Here is a 27,120-nt window from a genome sequence, read left to right as displayed (position 1 = left end):
GGAGGGAACAAGGGAGGGGGGTGGGGCGCGGAGGGAGGGAACAAGGGAGGGGGGTGGGAAAAAGGGAAGGGGGTGGGAACAAGGGAGATAGGGAACAAGGGAGGGGGTTGGGGCGCGAAGGGAGGGAACAAGGGAGGGGGGTGGGGCACGGAGGGTGGGAACAAGGGAGGGGGGTGGGGCGCGGAGGGTGGGAACAAGGGAGATAGGGAACAAGGGAGGGGGTTGGGGCGCAAAGGGAGGGAACAAGGGAGGGGGGTGGGGCGCAGAGGGAGGGAACAAGGGAGGAGGGTGGGGCGCGGAGGGTGGGAACAAGGGAGGGGGGTGGGGCGCGGAGGGTGGGAACAAGGGAGATAGGGAACAAGGGAGGGGGGTGGGGCGCGGAGGGAGGGAACAAGGGAGGAGGGTGGGGCGCGGAGGGTGGGAACAAGGGAGGGGGGTGGGGCACGGAGGGTGGGAACAAGGGAGGGGGGTTGGGCACGGAGGGTGGGAACAAGGGAGGGGGGTGGGGCGCGGAGGGTGGGAACAAGGGAGGGGGGTGGGGCGCGAAGGGTGGGCGAGGGAGGGATCAAGGGAGGGGGGTGAGGCGTGGAGGGTGGGCGAGGGAGGGAACAAGGGAGGGGGGTGGGGCGTGGAGGGAGAGGGAGGGAACAAGGGTGGTGGGGCATTGCTTGGTAATCAGCAGTAGAGTTATTTTCAATTGTCTTTTAGCTACATACAACCTCCTAGATGTTGTATGCAGTTTTCTTTGTGTAACTTACAAATTTAAAACATGATAGCAAATAGTTTTTGAATAGCCCACTTTTATTTCTTGAGAACAATCATTGGTGAACAAGAAAAATCGCAGCTTAACCAATAAGCTTAAAAATTTGTTCTTTAGAAGATATATGTATACAAACAGCAGATCAAAAATAGATAACCTGGTATATGCAACTGATGAGTTGATTAAATACAAAAATATTTAGATCATTATAAAAAAAAATTATGTACAGATGCAATTAAAACAAAAATGCAAATAGTATACTCTGGCCTTGGAAGGCAATATAAAAAAATTAACATTTCTATGAGCCATAGAAGGGTTTGGTAATTGATATAAAAATGTCACATAAACAAAGATCTCACTTGTAAATTATGGCTAGCATAAAGACCAGCGGAATAGCTTGTGGTGCTGAATGAATCAGAGTCAGTAGTGAGGGGGGGGGGGGCGGGGACGACGACATATGTCCCAAAATGGGTTGGAAAAATAAATTGAAAGGTTGAGGGGGGTGGAAATCAAAAGTTTGAGGGGGGGTGCAAATCGAAATCTTGAGGGGGGGGGGTGCAAATCGAACGTTTTGTCCCAGGGCGCCGGGAAGGGTCACTACGCCTCTGATCAGAGTAGGTTTTAAAAAAAAAACCTGTGGATCTAAGATCAAAGGATGATTAGACTTTAATTTCAGCCTAGATTCATTGTGTTATTTACTGTAACACTACATTTTTTAAAAAATGTTACAGCATGAAAATAATTGTGTATGCCATATTCATTAATTTTATTTAAATAACTTACAATGTAAAAAATCTGTTTAAAAAATACATTCTTATTTTAGAGTAAACTTGTGTTGCTAAACTACAAACATTTGTAAATAATTAAGTGTGGAAATGCTAATAATATATAACATTTGATTATTTTTAATAGATGAAGTATCTTTTTTAAGGAACATATTGTGACCAGGACTAGATTCTAGATCTATACAGTGTAGATTAGTAAAAAAAAAATAAATTTCTTTTGGTATTGTAGCAAATTTTTTACTTTTAAAATATGGTTTTAAGTAATTGTGTATGTCTATTAAAAAATGCATAATTTGAAAAAATAAAATATTTGGCAAAAAGTCGAGACAAAATTATATTTTCTCTCATTAAAATTAAGTATTTATGATTAGAGCTTCATGACAAAAGTAAGAAATACTGAACACCTTAAAAAACACCTGTGGCATCCATCTTAATAACTTGTTTCTTAGAGTGACCTCCCATTTTCACCATGTGAAAGAAAGTAGTCCACACACTTTTGAACATCAGCCTTAGGGACAACAATGAATCCAAAAGAATGTTTCTCCACTGTTACATCTCCTGTAACTGTCCTGGGCTCTAGTGGGGGAAGATCTGGACCAGACATCTGCAGCACTTGACCATTCAGTTGGACTGAACTGAAGACGTAGACACAAAAGTAAATGTTACAAAACGTTCAGACTGCTGGAATATCTGATAAAGAGATTTGTTACTTGTTAATATAAGAAAAAAATTGGATAGAAAAAGAAAATGTTTTACAAAACTTCCCATCCATTCAGTTCAATTGTATTTAGGTACACTTTAAATATAATTTGTTAATAGATTATTAAAACAGTATTCTTGCAGGATCAAGGGACATAAATCTCTGGTCATTGAGATGGTGGTGGATATAGCTCTCTAAAAATTATACAGGGCTGTTGTGACTTTACATTACAATATTCATTTCATTACTGTTTTATATATTAAGAACCCTTAATCTCAATGACCACTTGTCTCTAGAAAGACCAACTACCTAGTATATTGCAATAAGAAAATAAATTGAATTGTAAACTTATAAAAAGTTCAAAGCTTTATTAATAATTAGTATCTGTAGATAAAGCACTAATTGTTTTTTATTTAATTAGTTATTATGTTCATTGACATCTAACATAATTATAAATATTCAACAAATTACATTTTATTTCAGACAGGAAAAGAAATAATATTTTGATACAACTATACTCAGTAAATTGTTTTTATACTGCAAATAATACATACATCTTTTTTTTAAGAAGTTAAATTTGGCAACAAATGTTAAAAAAGCTTTATATAAACAATGGGATTTTAAAAACTTCAAAAAGAAAAATATTAGTTTTACATGAACATGAACCTACCTTGATTTCAATCCTTCCTCATCTCCAGGTGTCAATAAATACAAATCCAAATCCAGATCTTTGAACTGGGTTAGCTTTAGGGTTACAGGACTTGGCAGCAGGTTTAGAAAGTAGATGACCAGGGCACCAGCTGGGTAACTAGGATGGTTAGTTCAACTCTGATCAGTACATTAACTTTAACAAGGTAGTAATTTTATTAAAATTAATAACAATATATACATTTTACTAAGGTGGTTTTAGGTTTCATATAGAACGGTGTGGTCATGTGGTAGAGCGCATAAGACCCAAAAGTCTAAAGTTCACCACCTCACAATGGCAGATCAAACTCAAGGAAATTAAAAGGAGTCTAGGGTTAAAATGGCCACAGTATTAATTCATGCAACAGACTCTGCCCAAGTGTCTGTATCGTATCCCAAAGTAGACTAACTCTACTATTAGATTTATGACCTTTGCTGGTGTATAATAAAGTTAAGTATTTTTTGGACTAGATGAATGACAAGTAAGTCAGACATAGGATTCAACCTGTTTTTTTTTTAAAAAGACAAAGTATTTTTTTTGTAAATTAGAGTATGGAAGTCAAGATTAGCCTTCATTGCACAATTGGTAAATAAAGGAAATAGCAGACTAGACAATATGTATTTTTTTTTTATTTTTAGGAGTTGAAAATGTTTTTCTTCAGGTAAATATGTTAATGAAACTACAACTTTAAAAATAAATAATTTCTTGCATTGTTCAAATTTCATGGTCCATATTTTTTTAAAGTCCAATGATAGATGTAAATATTTGCCTCGTCTTTAATTAAAAAAAAAAACAGAATAGATTTTAATGCAATAACAACAATAAAGATAGCTTACTGTTTGTTACTTGCACAATGTGCATAGGCACGAAGTTTTTCAGGTGTGTTGCTAATCGCAAAGACAGGTCCCTGTACCAGTCTCTTGTACAACACTGACAGGTAAAAGTCCTTGTTAAATAAATTACACAAATTTAAACAACATGGACAGGTAGTAGTCCTTGTTAAATAAATAACACAAATTTAAACCAAACACATTTTTGACAGGTTGATGTGAAAAATAATCTACAAATGTTACACAGGTAATACAACTATATATGGGATGATGTGGCCTGGCGGTAGAGGCTAGACTACTAACCCAAGAGTCTCAAGTTTGAATCTGGTTTCAAATCAGTGGAATGTCCCTGAGTCCACCCAGCTCTGATTACCTGGCTTACATTAGGGAAACAAAGGCGGCTAGGCGTAGTGCTGACCACACTATCCATTCATACGCCAAGGTCTCTGAAGCAGATGAACTCTACTTCATCTGCCCCATGTGTCTTGCGCATGAACGGGAAATGATGATGATGAATACAATTAAATATATAGCTAACTGAATATTTATCAGAAATGATAGTCAACAATAGCATGCCTGTTTCTGTGACTGAATTCATTTTGTATCAGTGACAAAATAAATATGATTGGTAGTCATAGTGTGAAGTTTTAAGAAGTGTATCACTGATACAAAAGTGAGATTTGACTGGATAAGAAGAAAATTATTTGATAGCCACAGGATTAGGATCCATGATAATTAATACTTAGTAAGGATTCTAGATAATATTATAATTGAATAAATATTTAGGATTATTGATACTTGGTTATGATTCAGAACAATGAACACTCACTAAATTTGGCTTCAGGATAATAGGCACTTACTGGATTAGGATCCAGTTTGCTAGAGATCAAGGAATAAGATCCACCATAAAAAGTCTGCCTTGCCACTTGTGTTATTCCATGCAGGGCTGACAGACCCAGCTTGTCTAACCACCTACATAAGGACCATGGACAAAAAGGTTGAGGTTATTATTAATTAGGACATGAAACAATCAACTGTAGTATCAAACTTACAGTGGGGAAATAGAAAAAAAAAGGTGGGTGAATGAATCAATCAACTGTAGTATCAAACTTAGAGTGGGGAAATAGAAAAAAAAAGGTGTGTGAATGAATCAATCAACTGTAGTATCAAACTTTCAGTGGGGAAATAGAAAAAAAAGGTGTGTGAATAAATCAATCAACTGTAGTATCATTAACTGTAGTATAATTAATATGAAAACAGGTAAAATAGCAAAAAATGTAAGAGTGCTGGCTATGCAGCAGCAACAGGAATTTGACATTCTTTTATTTATTCAATACTTTATGAATATTAAATATTAGATTTTTAAAATTATTAAAAATTCAATAAATAACACACACTTTCTATTATTATTTAATATAATTAAATGAAAATAATTGCGCAACTTATTTCAGCATAATTTAATTTATTTCAGCAGTACAACTAACTGAATCTGAAAAACCTAATTTTTTAACACTCATATTACAACCCTTTTTTTCTTCTCTTTTGAATAATTTATGAAGGCCCAAACTAATTATTTTAAAATTTGTGATTAGCTTAAATTTTACTAATTTATGAAGGCACATATAAAACCCAAACTAATTATTTTAAAACTGTGATTAACTTAAATTTTAATAATTTATGAAGGCACATATAAAACCCAAACTAATTATTTTAAAATTATGATTAACTTAAACTTTAACAAAGCACAGCAATTCTTACAAAAATCCCGCCACATAACGATCAGACAGACCAGGTGCTCCCCCACCATAGCAGGACGAGGTCTCTGTTAGACGAATGGGCAGTGGTCTTGGGCTAAGTACCATGATACTCTGGGCTATCTCAAACCCAGTGACCAACGAATCCATGATGTCTTCATCAAGGAAGTCAAAAACTTGAGCCTTGCTGCCATCCATGTAGTAGCTGGACAAAGTGTAATAAGATTGATTATTAAATGTTAAAGACAAAATTGTTTTCTAAATGTTCACCAAAGAGATATTTAAACCTGTAATGCTAAAACAAAATTGTAGCAGCTTTTAAAATGGTTTTATCTGTTTATGCTAAATTTTTACAAACTGAAAATTTGAAAATTCAAACAAAAGGACTACACATTACTACACACCTTTCATTCTGTTCAAATCATATATATTGTACAAGTACAAGAAATTATGTGGTCAGCAAAGACAAACAGTGTCAAACAGCCTCTCTAGCAGTCACTATATTAACATTAGAATTATAGCTTTTTCTCTTAATAATTGGCAACATACCAGAGAACCAAAGTACCAAATAAGATTACCAGAGTAAGTAGCACATGAGGTAGATCCCTATTCTACATATTGGGACAAGGCTCCTGTTGCTACTCCTGGACCCAGAATGTGCAAATGGTTAAAAAGTTGGCTCAAGTTGTAAAAGAAATACAAAACAAAACATTCTTCACTTACTGATGAAAACTGGCTTCATTAATCACTGTGTATGCCCCAGCTTCAATAAATCTATTTAAAAAAAAAAAGTAATTTAAGATCAGTTTCCAATGGATAAACAGCAGTGGAGTATTTACATAATGCAGTATATAGGGCAAATGTTAGATTTACATCGGCAACTCAATTATAATGTTAAATTAAATTATATAGACAATAAAACGATTGTCTGGACAAATTTTGGCTTAACAATGAAACATGTAGCTTTTTATTCAAATCAATTTTTATTACTCTAATTAGTAATCTTCTTGTAGATGTATGCATGTGTCCATGCGTTCACTGTCATCTAAGCTAGTTTGTCTCACTTAAGCAACTGTCAAATATCAATGGCACATCCAAAAAGGGCAACATTTGTGTGTGTAGCTGTAAACGCATGCCCCTAGTTTTGTAGATGTGCTGTTATCTTAATGTTGAGGCTGGAAACTTTACAGACAACCAGCGTACATATCACCAATGGTGGAAAATCTACAGAACTTACAAGCAGTACATTTTTATTTGAAACAATTTTAATTAATTTAAAACAGGAAAATAAAACCCACTCTTGAAAATACTGCATTGATGACGCATGGTGTGCCAAATTGGTCACATCTGGTCCATAGATGGCGCTGTATCTGTAGAGAGGATATCTGGCCAGTAGCATTTTTAAGATCCTGAAGTCACTCAGAAGTACCAATGGGGATATGGAAAAATTAAAATTGTGCTCAAATGCATTTGGTTCTGTAAAAAAAATATGTTAACATTAAACACATGCATAAGGTTATGTAAAAAGAAATATAATGTTATAAACACATCTATTAGGTTATCTACAAAGAATTCTTACACACAAATGCTTTCAAAGTCAACAACCAATTAGAATATTATATCTGATAAAAATACCACTCTAAACATTGAGAGTATAATGCAAAGTTAATGTTCATCACTACATTAGGAACAAACTCAGTTGCAAGAGCTGCCAAAAGGAAACCACAGTTTTATAAACAAAAAGGTCTTATCAAAACAATCTAAATCTTATAAAACTAGGCAGTTGGATGGGAGAGTATATGAGTGCAGTCGTAAGTCTTGAGTTCAAATCCCAGGTTTGTATCAGTAAAACTTCTCTTATTCCATGCAGCTCTGATGAGTACCTAACTCATGTTACGGTAAGTAAAGGTGACTGAGCATAGGTCCCTTCCAAGGTCACTGAAACAGGTGAACTGTACATCACCTCCCACAGGAACAAGTACTTTACATTTAAGTTAATTTATAAAGCTACTTGCCATTTCCCAGCTGAAAACATGGCAGACGTATGCCCCGGGCAGCAGAGTACTGCAACAGAGTCTCAGCATTGCTGGGGTCCCAGAGGCCATCCTTCCACTTAAACAAGTTAAAATCAAAGATGATGTCCCAGCCAACTAGGTCAAAAAACTGGGTCATGTTTTCCCACTCCCTACCTAAAAAATGTGGAAGGGAATTTTGGTAAGAAACAAAATAGTTTTATTATTACAAGTGAATTGTGTCTAACATCATAAAAATCACTAAAGTTTAATAATAAATTATGCAGCAAATGGCGAGTATTCGACTCGGGAGTACATTTTTTTTTAAATTTAAATTTTCATATATCACATAATGATTTTAACAATGTTAAATTGTTTTTTATGAAATAGTAAATGTAAAGTGACATAAGATCATCTTTGCCAAACTCATAGCTTTAGACAATGTTCATTTTGGGGGTCCATTGAGGAAGGGGGGGGGGGGGGTTGGGTTTCTAACCCCTTCTAACAATCCTTCCTGACACCATGGATGGAATATTAAAAATGTTTCATTTTCATATATTATACCCTTCAAAAAGGTTTACTTGAGCATAACATTTTTTTACTCTGGTGTGTCCAATATAGATTGGGGGAATTTCATTTCAAGTAAGAAACTGACAACAATAAAAACAATTAGAGCAAACAACAGAATGTTTAAACCATGATCAAAAACACATTACACCATAGGGGTGTGAATGTAGTCAAAAACTCAATTTCATACAGTATATTTTGCACTTTGGCCTGAGCTTGAAAAAACAGTCATGGGCTAATGGATGGGGAGGGAAGGGGGGGGGGGGGAATGAGAGATTCAGGGCCTCAAAAACAAATGATTATCATGAATTCCGTGTCAAATAATCACTTGGTTATCACTTTCAATAAGAAATAAATTTTGAACCTATTAAGTTTTATTACTGTGCACAGTGTAAGTTAAAGATTGTCTATCTAGCTTATTATCAACCAAATCAATGTAAAAATGCTTTTTTATCCAGCTGAACCATTTTCAAGATTTTTTTATGGCTTTCAATTAGGTGAATTGAGCAGATGTTTTTTAATTAAAATGGTAATGACACCATTAGCTGTTTTAGATGGAGTTATGTCCCTTATCTGAGGAATGCTGGATTTATCTTAGAGATGATGAGAGAAAGGGGGAGGGGGTTTTCAGAAAGAGAGGCTTCAGACTCATTTTAAAAGTAGTTTTTGAAACTGGAATTTGGCAGTCATTTTGCATTTTTTAAGACTTTTGTTAACTGCAGTAAAAAAAATCATCAAACACAGCAGAGAAAATATTCTATAAAAATGTGTTTCAAAACTGAAAATTTATATTACTGGGGGAGGGAGGCTGAAGTGGAACATTTATGGATGACCTTTAAGGTTAGATATGTTTGAAAAAATAAAAGAGCAAGTACACCCTACACAACAAGGTTTAGATCCAAGGGTTGAAGATTGAGTTCTTACCTGACATTGTAAAATTTTTCCGATCTTTTGACCAGGATTTATCAAACAGGCCAGAGTCATATTTGTTCTGGACATAATTTTTCCCCCATTTTGATTGGCTGTCTGGACCATCTGGGTCAAAGGTTAAAAAGTCTGCACTTGTTCCCCCCAGGCGAACATTAGCCGGTGAAAGTGCCATAGCCATGTTTTGAAGTTTTTTTGACCTGGTGAAAAAGCATGTCTGGTACAGAGGCGTAGCGAGGGGGGGGGGGAGGGGGGTGCAGACTGCACCGGGTGACACCATTTAGGGGGGTGACACCAAGGCAAAAAATAGCAAAATATATAGAGAAAAACTTGATGGGGGGGTGCAAATCAAAAGTTTGAGGGGGGTGGGGTGCAAATCGAAAACTTGACGAGGGGTGCAAATCGAAAACTTGAGGGAGGGGGGTGCAAATCGAAAACTTGAGGGGGGGGTGCAAATCGAAAATTTGTCCCCGGGAAGGGTCGCTACGCCTCTGGGGGGTGACACCATTAAGTGCCGCACCGGGTGACACCCAACCTCGCTACGCCACTGGTATGGTATACTTAATTAATGATTACAACTATATGGAAATATTAAAGATTTACATGGCTTGGTACTTCTGTTCTCAATTACATTTTAAAGAGAAAATTTCCTAGAATGATTTCTCCAATGAAGATAACCAAAACTAGAATAATAGAAATTTTGCAATCTACTTAAATTTTTTTTTTTTTTAATGACTGGCATATGTAGTTTGGAGTCAAATAAAAATCATAACCTAAAGTTAAGTAAATAGGACTTGAAATTTAGGAACTTTAGCGCCTTAATTATTTTAATTGTAAATCTTGAAGGGCTACCAACTAAGTATTGCATGTTTTAAAAGCTCACGTGAAGTCAAAACCTTTCCAGTCAGCCATGATTTCACCTGAGTCTATCGTAACACTGAGAAACTTCTCATCACAGCTGTATTCACTGAAGGTCAAATTGACAATTAACTCTACCACATCTTGATGTAGCTGCTTGATTGAAACGTCTACATCTTCGCTGCACTTGACTTGCAGGACACAAAATAGCCTTGCGATAAGAAAAAACATACACCAAGAAGGCAGTTTCCTTTGGCTCATTATTAGGCTGACTTGATCAGATCAGTTGCTGGTTAGAATAAAAAAAAAATAAAAAAAGCAAAATTAATAATAGACCTAAATGACTACTTTAACAAATGGTTGTACTTAGTTGTTTCTTTTAAAGATAAGGACGGTACTATACCCTGCTGAGCCAGCAGAGAGGTTAACTCAGAGTTTATTCTACAATAATTTCTACAACAATTATAAGAAATAGTAAATTAAAGTTTAAAGTTTCAATTTAAAATTATTTAACCTAAGCAAGTGTAGTATAGATAGGCCTACTAGTAACTAATACATGCATTGATATTAAAAAAAAAATGTTTTAGGTGCGTAAAATTGCCCGCAGCTAGACGTAATGTACGAAAAAGTTACCTCATTGTCAAGGCTTTAATAGAAGTATATTGCGATATATTTGTGTCAAATATTATAAATGAATAATAAACCTAAATCAATGGACACTGCTGTTTAAAGTTAATTTCTGGCCTATATTGATAATATATTAGGCCTAATATTTATTATTTTAATATTTAGCCATTGACTTAGGTTTATTATTCATTTATCTATAATATTTGACACAAACATATCACAATATTGTGAATATACTTCTTCTATTAAAGCCTTGGCAATGTGGTAACGTTTTCGTACATTATTTATTAATAGCCGCGGGCGATTTTACGTACCCAAAACGATAGATTACCAGGCATATTATTACCATTCAATATCTATTTCTATTTTCTATATATATACATTCACACGGTCGTATAATATTACCGTAAATTACCCACACTACGTGAATCGTTATTAATTAATAAACATGCACATGTGGGTGATTCAGAGTTTCAAACAATAAATGTCACATTTTTTATAGAACTAGACACAGCAATTAAAGCAAGATATGCGTCGCATGTATTAATCCCAGGGATTGAATGAAGACTATGGTAGTTTCCATTTTGGATGTCATGTGACTTGAAATTGAGGGCACAGAGATATAAACACGGCAAAGTTTTTTTTTTCTTTTCATTTTTTAAATTTTAGCAGCCTAATTAGTTTTACCTAGATCTAGACTTAGAACTTTAAAAGCTAACTCCAATGGTCTATTTTTCTAAAAGAACTAAAGTTCTAAGTTATTAAAAAATGGACAGGCATATTATAATTTAGGCCTAGGCCTATATAGATCTACTCATAGGCATAATGGTAGTTTTTATGTCGATGCTTTATTCACATTATTGTAATATTTGAGCGATTTATTTTTTATAGGTACACCTTCTTCTTTTACACGCAATTTCGAATTTCATAAAACATAAATGCTGAAGATATCATAAATTTAAAAATAAGATGTGATTTGACACATTTACAGTGAGCTGTCTGTAAGTTAACATTCTTGTAGTAATAAAGCCATTCTTACTACAGGTAAAAACTTAAGACTATGCTTCATCAACATTCGAATTAGTCCAACCATAGGTTTCAATAAATGTTCTCGCAAGTTTACACCCGGAGTCGTGGGTGGCATGGGGTCATAGGCGTAGTGAGGGGGGGGGGGGGCGGGGGGGGTGCGAACCGCACCGGGTGACACCATTTAGGGGGTGACACCAAGGCAAAAAATGGCAAAATATATAGAGAAAAACTTGAGGGGGGGGGGGGGTGCAAGTCGAAAGTTTTTTTTTGGGTGGGGGGGGGGGGGGGTGTGCAAATCGAAAGTTTGAGGGGGGGGGGGTGCAAATTAAAAGTTCGTCCCCGGGAAGGGTCACAACGCCTCTGGGGGGTGACACACCATTAAGTACCGCACCGGGTGCACATGACACCCGACCTCGGTACGCCACTGCATGGGGTGGAAGCCTTTTATAATTATACAAATTGAAGTTAAGTGACATCAAATAAGTGACAAACATACTATCTATTTCCAAATTTTCCCCCAATGTGAGTAGCTATAAATGGAGGGGATGGGGGGGGGGGGCAAATTGACAGTTCTCCCCTGGCGTCAGAGTGGATTGCTACGGCTCTGTGTACAACTCGTCTGCTGGGACACTCGCCACAAAGATTTAAACAGGAAACCTTTAAAAAACAAATATACTTATCTTCCTTTCTGCTAGATCTAGCAGAAAATAAAGATGAAAATAGAAATAGACGTTGCATATTTTACCATAAATGTGTTTCCTTAGCTTGATTACTGCTACGTTTTTAAACTCTATATTTTAGATCTACCTAATAATTTAACTACATTGGCCTTCCACTAGATCTAGTACCTCACACTACAATTACATAGATCTATAATATAGCTAGATACCTACAAGATTTTAATTTATTATAATTTAAAAAAAATATATTAATTTATAATATCAATTATATCTAATTGAGCAACTGAAAATGGTGTGTTTTTAATGGATGTTAACTAGGTTATAAACTATAAAGATTGTATTGATCTGCTGCTGTGCCGCAATAAATCTACTTTACTTGCGGACACGCCCACCATAAACACATGACACGTGGATGAACGCGCGGAAAAACAGCACATTTGCTATTTTTAGCTAGGTTAAAGGTCAGCGTACTTGCTGCTATGCAACGAGCTGAGAAACATTGTGTGATTCGGTCTAATCGATTCGAATCGACAAATAATGCCCCGCATTAGCAGACATAATATAATGAACGTAATGTGACACAGAAATGTAACATTGAAAATTTTTATGATAATAAATTCTAGGTTTAGTTTTTAAAACAAGAACATGTTTGCAGTAAATAATTTTTTTACGGAAATGCCAACTGAATAATAATAATAGTTAAAATTACTACGCTAGACTATCTGAAGCAGGCTTAAACAAGATGGCTGATCTGGGATCCAGTCTTACAAAAATGGATTGGCTTCACCGACTTAAAGTTGGTGGGCCTATGCCTGGACCAGGAATAAATGGATCTCAATGTACAACCGATGCATTGGGAAGAATTTCTGGACAGGTAGGAGCAAGAGGATCTCCAGATCCACCTGGGCTGTATGACCACACTGGGCAGACACCTCAAAAAGATGGGAAACCACCGTACAGTTATGCAAACTTAATCATGCATGCCATCAACAGCACAAGCAAAAAACGAATGACATTAAGTGAAATTTATGCTTGGATATGCGATAACTTTCCTTATTACAAGGAGGTGGGAAATGGATGGAAGGTAAGCATTCAGATAGCATATAGATCTATTTTATTCTAGAATCTAATACTAATATTTTATTATGGGTTTTTTTTTTATCAATTTGATCACCATGTCCATTTCAAATGCCATTTGAAATTGTATTATTAGTATTAGTATTATTAGCCTAGGCTAGATCTTTATTCTTTATACTAGATCTATAGGCCTATTGAATATTGTGTTATAATGTTTTACTATCATTTTATGTAGATTGTAGACCTACTCAAACTAGGCTACTTTAGAAAATAAAAAGCACAAAATCCACCCAGCTCAGTTAATAAATGAGAATAGTATAATGGGCCTACCTGATGTATAACCTATAAGGCCTATAGAGATTTATATATAAGTAGAGTCAGTAGAGAAAATGTATTGATTAACTAACATGTGAATGATCTTTAGCTTAGGGCTAGATGAAGTATTATTTAGAAGGATATCTAAAACTCAAAAATGTGTTTTGTAATTATTTGTGTTTATTGATTACAATTTATTTAGTAAATCGTTGCAAAATTGGCATTGGATTAAGGGCAGTTTAAATACGCACACATGTTTATGGAGGTCTATGATTATTAAATTGTTCTGTGTATTACATATGATTGTCTCTAATATCTGTTGCATTTTACACAAGATTGCATTGTCAGCTAGTGATGAATTTGGCTTCACACTTCACATCTCTGTGTCCTGGTGAACATAAAATATGTAAACTATTGTAAACTAATGCCATAAACTATAAACCTTTCCTATTGTGTCACTAATTGTTTTAAAATATTCTTTTCTCCAGAACTCCATCAGGCACAATCTATCATTAAATAAATGTTTCCAGAAAGTTCCCAGATCAAAAGATGATCCCGGCAAGGTATGATTTTATTACAATGTTCCATTCCGTATTGTGTGTGTTACTATCAAGATGTTGTTTAGCCTTCCGAGGCCTAAATTACATTTATTTCTTCTTGATCTAGATATCATTATGATCAAGGTATCATTATGATCAAGGTATCATTAAAATCAGCTGTGACCTAGGTATCATAATATAGATTGTCTCTCTATATCATATTATCCCTCTATGATATATGTATCATTAGCCACCTGTGATTTGTATACCATGTAGCCCTTTGTGACCATGATATAATTCCTTCAGCCCTCTGTGACCTAGATTTCAGATAAACTTATATGAACTGGATATATTTTAGTACATATGACCTATATATTAAATATAAATTTTAATGTAGCCCTCTATGACCTAGATATTAAGTAGCCCTCTGCAACCTTGATATCATGTGGCTCTATGTGACCCAGATATAATGAACATATGACCCAGATATCATGTAGCCCCCTATGAGTGGGTAGTCATCAACTTCCTGATCCTCTCATGCAACATTATTTATTTTTTGGAGCCAATAATTTCTTAATGTTTCATTTGTTTAACACACCAGTCTGTCTGTAATATTACACAACACACATTGGAGTAGGTCTCCTGACCTAAATCCTTCTTTTCCCTTCAGTGCCTGAGACACATGATGATGCCACAGAAAAAAACAACTCTTTCCACTTTTGCAGGCTCTGGCTATTTTCTTTGCAGTCCCCCAAGATAGTCCTTCTCGTCAGTTGTTTTTCTGCTGTGCACCTCAGTGTCTTTGTTGGCCTTGTTTTTTTTTACCTTGAGGTGTCCAGCTCAGCGCCATTCCTGTGACATCATCTAGTCTCATCTTTAATATTTGATCCAATCAGCGCCATTTTCTTTTTTCATTAATTCTGAAACAGATTCCATTTCGGTTTCTACTAGTTGCTTATTATTGTTTGTAGGTTTTTAGAACTTTTATTCTCTCCTTGGCTATAGTTTACAATGAATGACGTCTTATTGTTTGTTTAAAATAAAAGACATGAACTTGTGTCATGTTGTAATTTTGAAAACTTTATGCAGGGATCCTATTGGGCCATACAGACCCTCCCACCAGATGACCCGCTGCCTCCCACACGCCATCGCAAAAAACGACCAAATGACAGAGTAAGAACTACACATTATTGAAATATTCTTAATTATATTAATTTAAAGTGTAGTCATTTTAATATATTGGTTTTACTAACCTAGAATATGTTTTTTGAAAAAATACGTAAAACTTTAAAACATTGATGTATAAGATAGCATGTTGAATAGATGTATTACTGTCCCTAGCACTCCCCATACAGCCCAGATAGTGGCCTGAGTCCTGTTTCGCAGTCACATTCCATTTTAGCCATGCAGATCAAGTCAGAGTCAGGGAGTAGTCAGGTATACAATAGTTTTATTTGCTTGTAGTTTTACTGGCTAGATTGGTAACAGCATTGGTAAATAAATATAGGCTTATAATAGTTTCTTAAAGTTCATGTTTTATAGCTTGCATCAGTCATTTCTTATTGGTATATTAATAACTTTTTTGTGGTTAGTAAACATTTGTTGAGATGTTTTGTGTAACAGTAGATATTTGTTAACATCTGTTTTGTGTGTCTGTGCACATTTTATGGTTATGTCAGTTAGGTGTTTGTAGAAGTTGTAAACACTTAATGTGTGTTGCTTGCAAAAATTTCGTGTTTGTTAATGCTAATGTGTGTAGGTTTTAACATGTGTTGGCATTATGGTGTGTGTGTGTGTTTTTAAGCTATTGCAAGCATTGTAGTGTGTACATGTTTTAACATTTGTTTTACACATGTGCTGACTTTGTTAAATTTTCTAACAGTAGCAGTAAAAAAATCATCTTAGAGTGTTAGTTTTATTTCCTTGGGTGGCTGTGTTAAAATAAAAAAAACTTTCAAGGACACGTAACTCTAACCAATCTGTTTGTCCTCTCTTGCAGTCATCTCCCTTCAGCTCCAGCTGTCTGGGCATGAGTCCTGTGTCAGCTCACCAACAATCTCCACCCTCCCCCAGCAGCAGTAACAACCCTCTCTTCTCAGCAACTAGAGTTACCCATGATTCCCTCACAGAAAATGTTAGTCCACTTTTTTAATAGCTGCATCCATCTTTCTTTAAAATCTTCTTTAAAACAAATCCCTTTTCACTATCTTTTCTCTTCCAACATTTTTGATAAACTTATTTAAATTACCATTTCACTGTTTTAGACTATTTTATATTGATTTAATTTATATTAACAGAAATTAAAATAGATAAAATATCAGAAAAAGGGTTTAGAGGAAAAAACTTTTTATAATTAAATATTTTAACATGTAGACTACTGTCGGTAAAGTACAATATAATTTATAGCGTTTTAAATTTACTTTCTTCTTAAAAGTATAGCTCAAATGAATTTTTTTAAAAAGAACTATAAGCTGGCAAAGAAAATTGAGTTTTGAAAAATATTTAAAAAAAATTATACTTTGTTTTTACGCAAGAATGATGTAACACCTAAAAAGTACTTTTAATTAAAATTAAAAGGCTGACTAATTTGCTTAATGTCATTAATTAACTAATGAAACATTCAAGGGATTCCAGTGTTACTGATGGGGCTGTACTTTATTTAACAGGAAACTTTAAACTTAGCTCTTTACATTCAAAATTATTAATTTTTTTTAATTAGTATAATTAAAACTGGTACACATTATTACTAAGTGTAATGTAAATTGAAATTATTTTATTTTCAACCTTTTGAATGTACAGGATGATAATTTAAACCTTCATACATTATTCATAGTAATTACAGATGTAACGATTACATAATATTTTGTAACACCATACAAATATGTACTCATTCATCAATGTTCTTATTTTTATAGCTAAAAATTGTACTTAGGGGAAATAGCGAGTTATGTATGAAAGTGACTGTTGTTAAAATAGCATTAAAAAATAGGCTAGACTATCCTAACCAAAATATTCTCGATAAATCAATTAATTTTGTTTTTCATGTTGTCTTTCAGTCTTCCAGACTGCCAGCATCCTCTGGGTTGATCTCTGGAAGTTCAGACTCTCAAACTCACGCAGACGAACTCAACAGTTCTGTCTTTAACTTGTACAAAACTATCTTTGAAAGCTCTTCGGGTAAGTGTTAGATGTTCTCATTCAAACCTGCTCTTCAGTTTTCAATGATAACAGTTATCAGTGTTTTTGCCTTTTAAAGTTTATTCACAGCCTATATTATATAGATGTAATCTGATCATCAGTTTTAATGAGAAGAGTTTTTTTAAGTACGAAAAGCTGAGTCAGATATTTAAGAAAATGATGAGGCTGTTTCAGTGTGACAACAATACCTCATTAAAAATGTATGTGTGGTGAAAAAGTCCTCTGTAAACATAACATAAAAGTGAATTAATTTGTTTTTTATCAGACCATATCACATGTTATAAATAGTTTTTGCTTGTAGATTCTCTGCTGTATTATTACCCTCAAGCTTAAGTTTTGATTGGTCAGTTTGAAACAACCTGCTCAGTCCTGACCATGAGAATCTAATCAGTCTAATACTAGCCAATGGCTAGTGTATTGGCCATTCTTCTTATTTTTTTTTTAAAGTGAAAAAAGCTATTACACAAACATATTATATTCTGCTCAAAATAGAAATATGCATTAAAAGAAAACTCTGTGTTATTTATATACCTCTCTTATCTGTTATGTACACAATAGGTATCTTTTCTGTTGTTTATTCCTTCGTTTTAAAATCATAATAACTTGACAATTAAATATTATATTAATACCCTTGACTGTACTAAACTAGATATAATGTTACTGTTAGACTTTATTGCTGTCCTTTGGTAGTGTACTTTACATTGTACCAGTTTAGTATGTTTATACATATTCTAAAAGCAACATTTTCTTTTAAACTCTTGTGTAGCAATTTATAAAAGTTTCTTGAACAAAAATGTATCAAGTAGAATGAACAATTTTTATCAATAGATAGAAGCAGACACGTATTCCACAGTTTTTAATTTGAAATTTTTCCAAGCTTGCTTCAACATGTTTTGTATAGTGCTTAATTAATTGATTGCTTGAATAATAGTCAGATGAAGAGCTAAATTAAATCTTTTATATCACATTACATCGCAAGAAAAGCTTCACAATTGGCTCTTTGCCGCACTAGAACTAATCAAGTCATGCATGATTAGTTCTAATCGCAGGTGCATTACCTTTCTGCTAGTGGTGACCTACTTAGCCCTACACAAAGGGGAAAAACCTAGAATTGAGGTCACATTTCTATAGAAGCCCCTGGAATGTGTGAAGTGTGTTTGAACAGTGCTATTGAGTTTGTTGATGTGTCATTGTGTATTGGGTAATCTGTTGAACACAGCACCTAATCAAAGAGTTCAGAAATTACACAAATTTTTTTTTTTAGCATTTGGCAGATAGTTTTGCATTAAATTTAGTCTGTCTGCTTTACTTTAGTAAATAAGCAAAATTAAAAAAAAAATGAATTTACAGATATGGCATGCTGATAACTATTTATCTTAAAATTTCAATAATCAATACTTTAAAAAAATATTTTTGCTTGTCTTTATTTTATATTTCATATTTGGCCTACATTTTATTGACTTAAGAATTAGAAGCTAAAAATAGTAACACTGTAATAGATTTAAGTCAAGCTTTAACCAGTCAGTTATCAAAGTTTAGTATGGGCTCATTCAAGTCCCAGTAAACAACCTTAAGGGTAAATCTTTTTGCTGCTTTATTCTTTGACACAACACATAAAGCACTTAGCCTTGCTATAGGCTAGCAATGTCCCACACCCTCTCTTGTTATCCAATATTTGTCTGAACTTGTTCAGGCACATGCCATACTTGGCTTTATTACTAAAGTAAACATGAGTTCTTTCCCTCTAACAGAGTAGCCTCTTTTGTTAAATGGAGTTAAAATGGGAAGTGATAGTACAGTCAGCACTATGCCCACCTGCCTTTACTTTCCCCGACCCAAGTTTAGTCACATGGGAATATGTGGTTCAATAGTAGAGCATATGACTGCCAACCCAATAGATCCAATCTGGGTTCAAATCCATATAATGTCTTGAGTCCACCCATCACTGGGTTATGTTATGGAAAGTAAAGGCAGATAGGCAAATTGCTGACCACGCTATCCCTTCATGCACTGAGGTCACAGAAATAGGTGAACTCTACTTCATCTGCTCCATGGACCGCCATGAACTTTGCATTTTTTTTTTAACATTAAAAACTGATTTTTGTTTCCATTTTAGGTGTTCCAAATTTGAATTTGTCAGCGTCAGATTGGCTCCAGAATTTAGACACATTAAAAGAAAGTATGCGATCCAGTGGGAATGACTGGCAAAATATTGACATGTCCCAGTTTCAAGGTGGGTCCATGAACTGTTAACTTAATCTTAAAATATTGACATGTCCCAGTTTCAAGGTGGGTCCATGTAGTGTTAACTTTATCTTAAAATATTGACATGTCCCAGTTTCAAGGTGGGTCCATGCAGTGTTAGCTTTGGCTTAAAATCTTGACATGTCCCAGTTTCAAGGTGGGTCCATGTAGTGTTAACTTTGGCTTAAAATATTGACATGTCCCAGTTTCAAGGTGGGTCCATGCACTGTTAACTTTGTCTTAAAATATTGACATGTCCCAGTTTCAAGGTGGGTCCATGCAGTGTTAACTTTGTCTTAAAATATTGACATGTCCCAGTTTCAAGGTGGGTCCATGCAGTGTTAACTTTGTCTTAAAATATTGACATGTCCCAATTTCAAGGTGGGTCCATGCAGTGTTAACTTTGTCTTAAAATATTGACATGTCCCAGTTTCAAGGTGGGTCCATGCAGTGTTAACTTTGTCTTAAAATATTGACATGTCCCAGTTTCAAGGTGGGTCCATGCAGTGTTAACTTTGTCTTAAAATATTGACATGTCCCAATTTCAAGGTGGGTCCATGAAGTGTTAACTTTGTCTTAAAATATTGACATGTCCCAGTTTCAAGGTGGGTCCATGAAGTGTTAACTTTGTCTTAAAATATTGACATGTCCCAGTTTCAAGGTGGGTCCATGAAGTGTTAACTTTGTCTTAAAATATTGACATGTCCCAGTTTCAAGGTGGGTCCATGAAGTGTTAACTTTGTCTTAAAATATTGATATGTCCCAGTTTCACATGGGTCAGGGTAGTGTTTTAAGAAGCCCATGGTCAACAAGAATTCCAGTAAATTAGCCACACACCCCCATCCCATTCCTGTAATAGTGTTTCAATAAGCATAGGGTCAGCTAGAATTCCAGACAAGATCAAGGGCTTATGAATAGAACAGCAGGGACTAGTGGCAGTAAGAACAGAGTCATAATTTTGTTCCAGACCATATTTTCCTGATGGCTCTATGTTCCCTGGATGATAATGTTCCCAGAGTGTTCCCATAATGTTACTTTTATCACTTCTGAGATTGTCATCACTTTATATGCTGGTCAGTGTGTCAGTCATAGGTCAGTTTGTCAAACACTGACAAACCAATATTTGATCAGTATCTCATCACTTAACCAAAGGGTGTTTCACCACTTTGATCTGCACTTTACTGATCAGTTGTTTTATGTGGCTTGTGTCCTATAAATAGACCTCACTGTCATCATCTTCTTGTACCGTACTTTAGGAAACATAAGTCCATCATAAATTAGATTTCGTAATATTTTTTATAGTAGTATTTGGGCTAGCTTTCTTACATTTAAAAAGAAAAAATTTGATTTGTTTAATTAATGTAATCTATATTTTTGAAAAACATTTTATTTTATCAAAGTTTTTTTTAAAAATTCATCCCTCCCGAACTACATGTTTTGTAAATTAAGGAAATTATGTTCTCTTTATTTAGCTACCTACAATATAAAATACAATATATAAACTATTCAATCCTAGAACTCAGTTTGTAAAAAGATATTTCCATTCTGAAGATCTTCATTGTTTTATTAGTGAGCTAATCCTTTTATTTTAATCAGCTTGACTCCGTGTATATGAGCTTCATTGATGCTTTCACAATGAACAAAGTGAAAATTATTGATTAAAAAGTTAATTATGATGAAACTGGCTTTCCATACATAAATCTTGTGAGGCTAACTGCCTGCCTTGTAATCCTGTAGGTATAATTGATCTTAATAAACCCAGTGAGGGCTTACGCCAAGGTTAGTCACTCTGTTCAACTATTTTTTTCTCTCTGTGTTTTTATCCCACACTTGATTCAACAGTGATGTCCCTTGACCATTTTTATATTCACCTTACCAGCCTGCATGACTGCTTTCATCTATTTTGCCTGCTTTTATTTTTTGGTTAACATGTTAGGCTGATGATACTTGACTATCAAGTAGCATGAAAATTGTTTTGCTGGAAAAAAACTGTTTTCTGTTATAACCCCTACGAATAAGTAAATAATCAGTGATTAGAATCTAGCTTAAAATATGTACCACCTTCAAGTATACAAAGACTTTTATAGAATTATAGCATGTAGCAACACATTTTTACATTTCTTTTTTTATTATTATTGTAAACTTTTATATCTATGTTTACACATTTTATAACACAGCAACATCATTAAAGCTTTGTATTTTTTTTTTTAAATGTTGGAATAAACTGATGGTAAATCTCAGTCCAGTTTGATATTGTATAATCAAATTCCATTTAAAAAAACAGATTTGTAAACTCCAATCATTATATTGTTTCATCAAATTCCACTGAAAAACAGAATTTTGTATACACTTTTGTAAGATATTTTTTTTAAGCTTTAACCCATGGGGCTTAAAATAATGAATAAACCAACTAACATTATAAATCTTTACATTACTCCAACAGTGTAATTAAGGATTTTAATCAGTCTAGTGTTGCCTGTCTAGCTTCTTAATCCACCCTTTTTATTGATGTTGTCTTTATTTAATCTTAAAGTAATGTTAAAATAGCCAGCGTAATAATTCATCTTTACAATGAGATGAGCAGCCTGCTTGCCTCAAATTGTTGGCATGTTTGTAAAATATTTTCTTCTGAAGGAGATGGCCTTAAAAAGGAAACACAATATTTTAAACTAAACTTCAATTTTTTTTTAAAGTTTAATTTTCGCTAATTTTTTAATCAGTGTTTAAATTGTTATGATTTATTTATACAAGTCAAGATAATAAATTAGAATTTTTATTAGTTTGGCACTAATGTTATTGTATCAGTCAGTGTCAGTATTTTAATTTTTATGTTTTAATGCATTATATATATTTTTTTTTACATTTAAATATACTTACAAATATTTCTAATGTGCTTGTCTTAATTTAAAAAGTTTAAATTCTGAGAAACCAAAAAATAATATAAAAAATGTTGTGTCCAAAATAGGTTTTAAGTTTTAAAGATTGACATGTGTATGGCCAAAATATCAACATCCTGTAATTCTAATTTTAACTTTCCACTCTCTACCCTATCACAACAAGAGATAAGGCAGGACCTCAGTTCAGGCTAATCTAAATCTGGCAAGGGCAGTAACATGTCCGTGTCCTAAGAAAAGGATCAAATTATCTTCCCACTATTTATTTCAAGCCCCAAGACTTAAATATTTTTTAAACTAAAACTAAACAAAACTTGACAGCAAAAAAAAAAAAAAAATCATGCTTGAAAAGAAATAGAAAAAGATATGTATGTTTTAAAAAAAATTCAGTTTGAATTTTGTTTTTAGTTGTATTTTATTGCAACTCTCCCTAACTTATGACCTCTTGTTCTATGAAGGTCTTTTAGAAACTGTGAAACAGTCGGACACATCAAGCTGGTCGTCTTTTAGCGCAGACAATTTTGGGGACTTGGCGTCATCCTTAAACAATTATTTCAACCAGGCAGCATTGTCTCAAAGTCAGAGCAGAGGAGGAGACAGTGGTAAGACATTACAGTTATGGCCCTATTTAATTCTTTGTTGAAGCATTAGAGTTACATCCCTTGTGGCTCTTAAAACTGTTCACATAATTGGTTTATTACCTTACACATTAGAACTTTAGCCCTTGGAAGAGGATTGTCTATTAACATTGATTAATGTAAAGCTTTTAAAAAAGAGGCTAGCAATATTGTTTTAAAGTTTATTATAAAGCCTGGTTGTAATTTATAAATGAAGAGTGGACATATTTGAAGCTGTTAAAAAAAGTAATAATTTATTAAAAGGGTTTTTCTTTTAAAATGTTTTTATACTGTAATGCAACAAAGCTGAATTATTATTTTTTTTTTTTGGCTTAAATTTAAGGACTAATTGTCATTTGATATTCTGAAAATATATCACTTATGAATAAAAATGCATATGTATTTTAGTTAATGGGATTGAGTACATAGTAATATGTGACATTGATGGCTATTTTTTTATGTGCAAACAGTTGGCTTTAACCAATTGATCGGAACTGGTGTAACTATAAATAGCATTTTGAAAAATTAAAGTAAATTGTAGATCGTGAGACAAATTTTGTTCGTTCACATTTCAGGTGGTTTTATTTCCTGCACCAACAGTAGTGTGGCCTCACCCAATGTGGCTGTATCAGTAAGTTAAACTTTTTTTTTATTCAAACATTAATCAATCATCCTGGTCGAGTCGGTAAAGCTCATGGTTGCTAAACCGAAAAGTATCGATTTCGAACCCTCGGGTAGATGAGGCTCGTAGCTGGGGACAGCCCCTCTTCAAAGAGAGATGAGACAACTCTAAAATCAAACAGCTGCTGCTTTGTAGTTTGTTCTTGGTTGGACAAAGGCTATAGAAGCAAATCCAGAAAGAAAAGCAGGCTGAAATCAGAGTCAATGGCCTCAATGGCGCTTAACCAGTTGACGCGTATACTTAATTGTGTTGGAGGTGATCCCTTCCAACACTAAAATTCAGAATGAAGAAGAAGAAGAAAAATCAATCTACTTTTCAATTAAGTTAGATAGTAAATAAGTCATTAAAAAAATAAATGAATGCAAGGACAAAAGTGAATGGGGTAAAGTGTCAGCAGTCACATGATCAGTCAGGTGACATCTTAGCTGTGTTCACTGAATGTAAACAAGGGGCAGATAATTGTCATTTAGACTTCAAGCTAATGATTAAGTTTGAAAGCAAATTCTTTAGTCTTGTGGGGTGTCGACCTAATTAACAATGTAATGAATAAATATGGTAGTTGAAAATCTAATTCTTTTAAAAAGTTTAAATGTCAACTTACTATATTAGCTCATTTGGATTTCTAAATAAAACCTATAAAAGCAAATATTAAAGAGTATTGTAGAATTTCTAAGTCAATGCTTTTACTAAAGCAAGAAAATCAGTTTAACTTTCTTAGTTTTACTGCATTTAAAAACTTGTTATCTTAAAGGAATTTATATTTGTTTTTGTTAATAATACAACCCATCCACTTCTCAATGAATGGTCAAAGTACTAAATATATCTTCATCTAATGTAAATTATCCTTCTCAAAGTATAAAAGACATATTCATCTAAATCAAATGTAAATTTTTCTTCTCTCCAGGTTGAAAGAGTTCCCTCCCATTTACATGAACATCCAAACTTCCTTCAGGGAGATGAAATTGATGATGACTTTGAGTGGGACAAAATTCTATAATCCTTGTGATGAATTGATGACTTTGAGTGGAACAGAATTCTTCAATCCTTGTGAAGAAACTGATGACTGAGTGGAACAGAATTCTTCAATCCTTGTGATGATATTGATTCAATCCTCTCAAGACATTGAGTCTGACATTAAAACAATCCCATAAGTCCATGACCATGAAATTGCAGAGCAGGGGAAATAACTGTAGTTAATTTTTCTATGCAGTTAATAATATTGGATTCTCTCCCATGCAACCCTACTGATAAAAAAAAAAAATTCCACACACTGGTCAGTGATAATTTAAAACTTATTGAATCAACTACAAAGTTCAGAGTTGTATTGGATGTGATGACGTTAATTATTCTTAGAGAAATGATGGTAGCGTAGGGGAAAAGTCAACTTGCATTATTTAAAATCTAAGTACTGTCTTACAATATTGTTGAGCTAGAATTAAGTACTCTGAATTGGGACCTTCATTACTCTTAGAATGATAACGGAAATATATATTAAATGAAAAGGAACTATAAGGTAAATGGTAAGTGAAAATGACCAAGTTTTGAAAAATGATCTGGCAACTTTGGTCATAAACTGTTGATGGTAATGTGATTAGTATTTGTGATTTACAACTTTACAACAAAAATCTACAAAGATATATATTATCACATAGGGTGTGATATCATACATGTGATATACTGATAAATTTAAATTATTTATATATTTATTAAGTATTTTTATCGAATTCCTAAGATGTATGGTTGTTTTAAAGTATTTTACAAGAAATAATGACTATATTTCCTTTGTTCAGAGAAATTATTGTGAGTAAAGCATTTAGATATTTTTCTTTGAGAGATTGATCCTATCCTTAATGAACTTGTAGAGTAGTCACAAGTGGTACGTTAACATTTTCTAACATGTACATAAGAGATTTTTGTTTCATTTATGATGATCACAACTTTTAGATTACTGTAAATAATCATGGCTTTTGTGTTTCTTTTCACATCAGAATGTGCAATTTTCATATCTATTTCTCATATGTAATAAGCATTTCCAATCATTGTTCTTCGCCAATAAATGAAAAACAAAATTTGATAATTTTTAATTTATTTCCCTAATTTGAATTAAAAATTATTTTTTCAAAAAATTTATAAACAAAAAAGCTATTTCAATTTTGTTTCGGTTTTAATTAATGGAAATTTTTATTTTTTATTTTGTATTTAAGTTATTTAAAAAGTTGTATTTATTATGATATATGAACAACATATTGCATGATAAAGTGGAAGTACTAAAATGAGGCTGGTATCTGATGAGACACAGAGCCTATTCACAAAATGTTGTGACTGCATAGATTTTATCTCAGGGGGGGTTCTGAGCCCTCACAACCCCACCCTACTGACACCACTGGTTGTGCCAGCACTTTTATTCCGCCAGTACCCGAACTGAAATCCAATTTTTTATTCTTCAAAAATTATTTTAAAAATTCTTGCTTCCTAGTTGTATGGCACATTGATTCAACAAAAATTAATCTTAAATGTTACTGTTATATAGAAACTGTGTTCATTATTTGAAGGGTCTCTGTAACAGTAGGTTTTAAAACTTCCCATTTTTTCTCTGGCTTGGCTTGAAATATTATAATTGCCAGGAGATATAATTTCTTTTGGAAATATTTGCTTGCTAAGTTTTTATTTATCTTGTTCTAGCTTTGACTCTATTGAACTGCTTGTTCTTCACATTTCCTTTCACATTGGTAAAAAAAAACACAGAAGAGCAAAAATTTTAAAGGTTGGGAAAACTTTGACTAATGTGGTAATAAAGTTTGAAGCTCCTGACCAGTGGTCACTAAAGTTTGAAGTTCTGACCAGTGGTCACTAAAGTTCAAAGCTCTGACCAGTGGTCACTAAAGTTTGAAGTTCTGACCAGTGGTCACTTAAGTTTGAAGCTCTGACAAGTGGTCAGGTAAGTTTGAAGTTCTGACCACTGGTCACTTAAGTTTGAAGCTCTGACCAGTGGTCAGTAAAGTTTGTAGCTCTGACCAGTGGTCACTTAAGTTTGAAGTTCTGACCAGTGGTTACTTAAGTTTGAAGTTCTGACCAGTGGTCACTTTGAAGCTCTGACCAGTGGTCACTAAATCATGAAGCTTTGACCCCCGGCCACTAAACTTTGACCAGGGACCACAGTGACAACAAAGCAGCGAGAGTCACATACATAGCCTATTAATAATTTCTGTTCAAAGCATTTTTCTCTAAACTGCTGTTAATATCCATGCTGTTCATCTAGAAAGTAGAATAGATCCATATAAAATCAGCTGTGTATGTTGTGGAGATTAACATAGATCATATATGTTGAAATAGTACT

At 34.0% G+C, this 27,120-nt stretch overlaps 2 protein-coding genes across 2 annotated transcripts; one reads left to right on the top strand and one right to left on the bottom strand.

Annotated features, from left to right (window-relative positions):
* Nucleotides 1-1,754: 1,754 nt before the first annotated feature.
* Nucleotides 1,755-11,093, bottom strand: LOC131932685 (heparanase-like). The gene is made up of 11 exons (XM_059289621.1): nucleotides 11,000-11,093; nucleotides 9,907-10,170; nucleotides 9,021-9,223; nucleotides 7,533-7,706; nucleotides 6,816-6,993; nucleotides 6,241-6,291; nucleotides 5,522-5,722; nucleotides 4,624-4,735; nucleotides 3,770-3,879; nucleotides 2,916-3,053; nucleotides 1,755-2,180 (listed from the first exon to the last, which is right to left on the bottom strand). Exons 2-11 carry the CDS (start codon nucleotides 10,140-10,142, stop codon nucleotides 1,991-1,993), a joined length of 1,593 nt encoding a protein of 530 aa, XP_059145604.1. The 5' UTR covers nucleotides 10,143-10,170; nucleotides 11,000-11,093; the 3' UTR covers nucleotides 1,755-1,990.
* Nucleotides 11,094-12,940: 1,847 nt separating this feature from the next.
* Nucleotides 12,941-26,447, top strand: LOC131932684 (forkhead box protein J3-like). The gene is made up of 10 exons (XM_059289620.1): nucleotides 12,941-13,301; nucleotides 14,098-14,172; nucleotides 15,238-15,321; nucleotides 15,490-15,585; nucleotides 16,148-16,282; nucleotides 17,205-17,325; nucleotides 19,463-19,579; nucleotides 22,943-23,086; nucleotides 23,677-23,732; nucleotides 24,688-26,447. The coding sequence occupies exons 1-10, from the start codon at nucleotides 12,960-12,962 to the stop codon at nucleotides 24,778-24,780; spliced, it is 1,263 nt and encodes a 420-aa protein (XP_059145603.1). The 5' UTR covers nucleotides 12,941-12,959; the 3' UTR covers nucleotides 24,781-26,447.
* The last annotated feature ends 673 nt before the right edge of the window (nucleotides 26,448-27,120 follow it).

The sequence above is a fragment of the Physella acuta genome, unplaced genomic scaffold (assembly GCF_028476545.2).
Source record: "Physella acuta isolate Inbredline_101_S28 unplaced genomic scaffold, ASM2847654v3 ptg002257l, whole genome shotgun sequence".
NCBI lineage: Eukaryota > Metazoa > Mollusca > Gastropoda > Physidae > Physella > Physella acuta.
Note: the sequence above shows the minus strand (reverse complement) of the source record. Positions and strands in the feature narration are given on the sequence as shown.

Excerpts from the sequence above, each read along its gene's own strand:
- LOC131932685 (XM_059289621.1), bottom strand. The coding sequence starts at position 10,142 with ATGAGCCAAAGGAAACTGCCTTCTTGGTGTATGTTTTTTCTTATCGCA. Across the intron at positions 9,224-9,906 it reads TGGAAAGGTTTTGACTTCAC|GTCAAAAAAACTTCAAAACA; the intron begins GTGAGCTTTTAA and ends CTTTTTCACCAG. Across the intron at positions 6,292-6,815 it reads TCAATGCAGTATTTTCAAGA|ATTTATTGAAGCTGGGGCAT; the intron begins GTGGGTTTTATT and ends TTTTTTAAATAG.
- LOC131932684 (XM_059289620.1), top strand. The coding sequence starts at position 12,960 with ATGGCTGATCTGGGATCCAGTCTTACAAAAATGGATTGGCTTCACCGA. Across the intron at positions 14,173-15,237 it reads CAAAAGATGATCCCGGCAAG|GGATCCTATTGGGCCATACA; the intron begins GTATGATTTTAT and ends AACTTTATGCAG. Across the intron at positions 15,586-16,147 it reads CAGAGTCAGGGAGTAGTCAG|TCATCTCCCTTCAGCTCCAG; the intron begins GTATACAATAGT and ends CCTCTCTTGCAG.